The 6,000-nt window shown below is 41.3% G+C and overlaps 1 protein-coding gene across 1 annotated transcript in view; it reads left to right on the forward strand.

The window, feature by feature from the left end:
• The window catches only part of CPB1 (carboxypeptidase B1), a 49,876-nt gene extending 43,995 nt beyond the window's left edge, over positions 1-5,881 (forward strand). Inside the window, exons 11-12 of the mRNA XM_036850808.1 lie at positions 3,703-3,787; positions 5,510-5,881. Coding sequence (XP_036706703.1) covers positions 3,703-3,787; positions 5,510-5,697 — 273 coding nt within the window. The 3' untranslated portion in view covers positions 5,698-5,881. The remainder of the gene's footprint in view (positions 1-3,702; positions 3,788-5,509) is intronic.
• The last annotated feature ends 119 nt before the right edge of the window (positions 5,882-6,000 follow it).

Raw genomic sequence — 6,000 nt, forward strand, 5'->3', positions numbered from 1 at the left:
ACAAAAAGCTCACCTAGGGGACAAACAGTTGCAAAAACAAATGATTACAGCACAGAGTGATGGGAACTCTGATAGAGACACGTGAGCCCTCACAAAGAAGGGGTGCTCATTGCTCCCTAAGAGAGTTGGGGGCAGCTTTGCAAAGAAGATGACATTTAGACTGAATTTGGAAGAACAATAGCAAGCCTCCTTGTGAACATAGAGGGAAAGAGAATTCCTACAAAGGGAGAAGGACACCCTACGTCATGGAGGTAAGGAGAGGCGGGGAAGGGTATAGAAAGTAGTTCAGGGAAACCTGGCTCGGAAGGAACACGGGGATGCAGGGCAAGTGATGCAGCCTGAGAGCGAAGAGAGGGACAAACTCACAAAGACTCTTCATGTCAAGAGAGGAGGCCAGACTTCAACAGAAGGTGAGAGAGCCACTGAAGGATGTGATGATGAGGTGACGGTCAGAGGACGACTGGTGAGACATCAAGATGAGAGAGCAACTTAGGACAAGGAGAACCAAGGCTGAGACACAGACTAGATGTTCCTTCAGTGGGCACCCATGACAGGAACAAAATAACAGCCATTTTAAGTTCACATCAATCTTGGATATTGCTTCAGCATCACAGGCAGAGCAACTGTTTCCAAAAGATGCCTCTGAAGGCTTAGAAAGCACTTGGTTATTGCTCTGAGGAAAGGCAAGCTAAACATTTTTGTGTGGCCCTAAGGGTAGTTATGACTAAATGGATAAGCTGATAAATCAGAAGCAATAACAGATCACAAGTAAGCCCCTTCAGTTTTGCCAGATAACTCAAATCTTATGTTACACCAATAAAAATACTGAGAGACTTGAAGGCCATCTGACACACAGGAGGTCAAGAGATAAAGACAATGATCTTGTCCTAAATTGTCTATAGTCGTCATAACTTCTCACATTTGGAACTAACCCTGAAGAATTTCCTTTTTTTCCAGCTCTACTGGGATGTAGTTGACATATAACACTGTGTAAATTTAAGGTGCACAATGTGATGACTTGATACACGTATATACTGTAAAATGTTTACCACATTAGTTTACACACCCTCTACCTCACATAATTGTCATTTTGTTGTTACGGTGAGAACATTAAAGCTCTATTCTCATAGCCATCCTTAAGTATACGACACAGTATTGTTAACTACAGTCATGCTGCTGTACATCAGCAGTCCCCAACCTTTTTGGCACCAGGGACCGGTTTCATGGAAGACAATTTTTCCAAAGACGGGGCTGGGGGGTGGTGGTGCGGTGGTTCAGGGGGTAACGCGAGCGATGGGGAGTGGCAGAGGAAGCTTTGCTCACTCACCCACCCTCACCTCCTGCTGTGCGGCCCGGGTCCTAACAGGCCGCCGACTAGTACTGGTCCAGGGGTTGGGGACCCCTGCTGTACATCACATGCCTGGAATTTATGAGAATCTTATTTCTACTAACTACAAGTAAGAATTCAAGGTTTAAGGGGAAAAAAAGCAGAACAGAAGAAAAGCCTGAGGAAGGTAGCTAGGGAAGGAATAAGAGTTCTTTAGGGTTCGAGGTTCTGCCTTACAGAAAAATAAGTAACTAGAAATTTCCTTGGATGAATCGCAAGTTAAAGAAATTGTAGAACAGTAGGAAACATGTTGTTTGCCTACCAAAAGAACAAGTACCTCACCGTGTTTCACATCTCTAAAAGATGGTTTTAAATGTATTCTGAGCATTGTGCAATGTTTACAGATTATTTCTCATTTCAACTGGCAACAGGCCCTATACTAAAGCATGGAGAGAAGACCTAACTCTAGTATGTTGGTTAGAATAAGATTAAACAACAGAAACAATACCTTTAGATCACAACAGTAAAGATTCCATACAGTATAAGAAAGCACATATTTATCAGTTTGGGAAAAAGGGAAATGAAACCCTAAAATGTTCAAATTACTGTCCCAAAACTCTAAGAATAATAAGTTAGTTCCAAGAAACTGACTGCATCATTTCAAACCAGAAAGTCATGATTTAAGTTTTATAATTCCTTTTAAATTTCCAAATTTACCACTTGTTTCAATGAAGCATTGATACTTTGGGAGCTGAAATTCTTGACGTCTTACAGCCATGCCCTCATCAATTTGACTTAAGACTTTACTAAACTGGTTTTAATATTAGAACAAGGATTAAGGGAAGCTGCTATTTTGTAAAAACAGAATTATTCTGATGTCATCACCAACTTCAACAGTTTTCCAAGCATACGTACAAGACAATTATGATGCCAAAGTAAGAAATATAGCTAGTTTCATAGCCAGAATGAGTTACGGCTAATTCTCCTGTAGTAACAATCAGATTCACAAATGTGTGTTCTCCAGACAGAAGAGTAAAGCTTGCTTTCAAAGTGATTCAGTTAAATAGACAATCTGTCAGCGGACACTGGAGAGTTTACTGCGCAGGGAGGAGCTGAGTGCACAGCCCTTCTCCCTGGGGGGCTGGGTGTAGGGGCGGGAGGGCAGTGGGTCTGATGAGAAGGTGATGCTACTTCTAATAAAACGAAAAAAAACCATAAGGTAATACTTGCTACTTTTTTAAATTCTGGAATTCAAATGTTCTGCCTTTTGAAATAAAATAAATGTTCTCTAATTTTTCAGTCTAAAAAATCTTCCATGCTGGAACTACCACTCCTCCTTGGAACTGTCCATTCTTAAGCATTTTTACACTATCACTGAAGGTTGCACCACTATCCAATCATTCTTCTGAGTGGTTTTTAACACTCCTACCCCAACTCACATAATCCTGTCATGACTTAATCTTCGCTTTATAACCTGCCCTATTTCCAGGTGGTTTTTGCATTGTTTTGTTTGGAATTATTTCGTACGTTTTTGATTTTTGTTTGTTTACCTCTAATAGGTAGACAATCTCTTTGCACAACCGTAAAGACCTCCTTGCCTCCTGCTTTTCTCTCACAAGCTCCAGAGACAAGATAGATTTGCCAAACTCATCCTTAGATATAACCTAATTCTTCATACATAGTGACATTTTACTATGTCAATAAATGTGATATCTGGGACAGTTACAAATCACTATAGCCTCATTTCTCCAGCCTGAACTAAGGTTAAAAAAAAAAATGTTTAACAAGCCTAAATAAGAATTCCAGGGAAAAAAAGAGCAACTAAATTCTATGTAAATAAAAAAGAAAACAAAGTAAAAGAATAAACTCTGAATACAACAGAATTTACAGCTAGGACCCAGATTTTACTGCAACGGTCATTTAAAATAAATGTAAGGACCTAATTCTCAAATAATAGGGTAAGAAGAGTGCTAACCATCTCAGAGTTTCAACAAACAGTTACTGAGTAAGCACTAAGTAACAAACCCTGGGCTAGGCCCTGGGGACACGGAGATAAAGGACAGAAAAAGTCACTGAGAACTCAGAGGGCAGCTAATGGTATTGACACAATATGACACAACTCTGTGTGTGACAAAGGGAAGCTCAGAGTGAGTGCTTGAGGAGGGCATTAGGGAAGACATCCTTCCACAAGAATCACTTGGATCATATGACAAAGTTCGCTGGAAAATGGGGATGCGCACTGAATAAGTTTAAAACACTAACCCGAACTGTGACTTACATGTCTTCAACGTCTTAAAAATAATGTACAGATGTTTGGTTTTTTTGTCAGTGTGTGCTTTTATTTCTTCACTCACTTACTGCTGGCTCTTTTGCAGAACAGCATGGCTAAAGCTGCCGTGAAAGAACTTGCCACACTGCACGGCACCAAGTACACATATGGCCCAGGAGCTTCAACAATCTGTAAGTCTTGGCGTCAGAACTCTGCAAAGAATCCACGTGCTTATAAGGCAATAAATGGTTCCCAGCGTCTTTCCTTTCTATCATTTAAAGCATGTGACTTTTGCCTGACAGTGAATTGTTTTATAAAATATGTAATCAGTTTCCTGTTCAGAAAAAAGGGGGAGAAATATCCCTTTCAGCCCACGGAAACATTTGCTCTCCGTAAACATCTATTGAGCATCTACCACTTGCCAGGCCCTCAACAGATGCTAGGGGAGAAAGGAAAGAAGGATGGAGAGAAGGCAAGAGGGAAGGAGAAAGGAAGGAGGAGGATGGAGCAATCTTCAAAGAACCCACAGCAGGGAAGTGGGAAGAGTAAACATTAATTGTCATACAGGAGCTAAGTGCTTCGACAGAAGGATGTCTAAGAAAAGAGCACACCCAAAGACTAACCACCCCACCCTATAGTATCAGGAATGAGTTCCCAGGATGATGACACAGAAGCTTTATCTGGAAGGACAATTGCTGGAGGAAAGCAATAGAGGGAAGGTTTTCCTGGCTAAACAGATGGCAGTTTCGAAAGGCTACTTCAGGCTCAAGCTGTTTTCAAGGGATGCAAGCAAGTGGCAAAAGAGTTAGATAGGGGCTAGACCCCAGAGCCTTGGGGCTGCAGTTCGGATTTCACTGGGAAGGCACATTCTGCAGGCCCCATTTTCAATTTCTACATATATTTGCCTTTGCATGATTTCTTTCCGCCCCAGGTCTTAAAGGACCAGAAATACAAGGGAAAAAGGCCAGTCCCATCATCAAGGGGGTTTCAATGCAGTTGGAGAGGCTCCAATCCTGAGGGGTTTCTAAAAGCTTCATGTAGAATACAGTTTCCTGTATTCTTGTCCTTTATTAAACTTCTCTGTATCAGATGGGGTATACTATTTTCTTAAGGAGGTTCTATCAGAAATAACCCACAGTGACATTGCACCTATTCACAAATTGTGAACTTCTTGTAGGTTTTCTTCAGGCAAGTTCAATGAGGTTTCTCTTTCCATCACCGTGTAAGCCCCTGGAGGGCAGGGGCCATGTCTCTGCTTTGTCCTAGCATCTCCAGAGTGGAGCACATGGCCTGCTGCTCAGTGAGAGCTGTATGATTGTTGACTGAATGAATGAATGAATGAACAAATGAGTGATTGAATAAATGAATGACATCATAACTGTCACCGAATGAATAACTGAAGGAATGCCTAATCTGTGCCAGGCCATATGCTAGACCCTGAAGAAACAAAAATGAAGGCACAGCCCTGCCCTCAAGCTGCTCCAGTTTCATCATTCAGCACAGTTTCAGCAGGGTTTGGAGTCCTCTCCTCTCACCAGTCATCATGCAGTTTTCCTTATTTTTCCAGGAGATACACATCCTTTTCCCAGAAACTGTATATATTTTGTAAACAGATTACACACTACATAGCACAGTTTACCTCAGCATACAAGCACTCTGAGAAGTTTATATATTACAAATTACATACTTCCTGGGGTATTAAACACATCACTCCCACTAAGTAGACTTAGAGGTAAGATTGGACAAATTTTTAAAACAGCCCCATAGCTTTTGTGATCCAGTTTACTAGAAAATTCGCCTACCTATACTGTTTAGTGCAGTAAAACATTTGTAATTATAAAAGAAAGCTGGCAGGGTTTTTAAATCTCCTTCCTAGATTTAAAACTTTTCTTTCTTCTGTTTGCTCATTTCAGATCCCGCTGCTGGGGGCTCTGATGACTGGGCTTATGACCAAGGAATCAAATATTCCTTCACCTTTGAACTCCGGGATAAAGGCAGATATGGCTTTGCCCTCCCTGAATCCCAGATCCGGCCAACCTGTGAGGAGACAATGCTGGCGATCAAATACATTACCGGCTATGTCCTGGAGCATCTGTACTAGCCCAGAGCGCTAACAGCCTTATTTCTAAATGTTCACTCTTTGTTTCTTTTCTATCCTGAATGCTGACTTTTGTTTGCCTAGATGTTTTCCAGGTCCTCCTCTTTCTTTTAAGATTCTGGGTCTATTAAACTACCTGGGTCTTTAATATTGATCATAATAAAAATGAACCATTACAATTGAAAAACCTGACAGACTGTCTACTTCTTTGGGGGAAAAAAGATGTGAACGAATGACTAAGGCAAGCCGTGCACAACCAATGATGTAGGTCAGCCATACGGGAGTTGAAGCCCTTGGAGTGTTGCC

The sequence above is a fragment of the Balaenoptera musculus genome, chromosome 4 (assembly GCF_009873245.2).
Source record: "Balaenoptera musculus isolate JJ_BM4_2016_0621 chromosome 4, mBalMus1.pri.v3, whole genome shotgun sequence".
Lineage (NCBI taxonomy): Eukaryota > Metazoa > Chordata > Mammalia > Artiodactyla > Balaenopteridae > Balaenoptera > Balaenoptera musculus.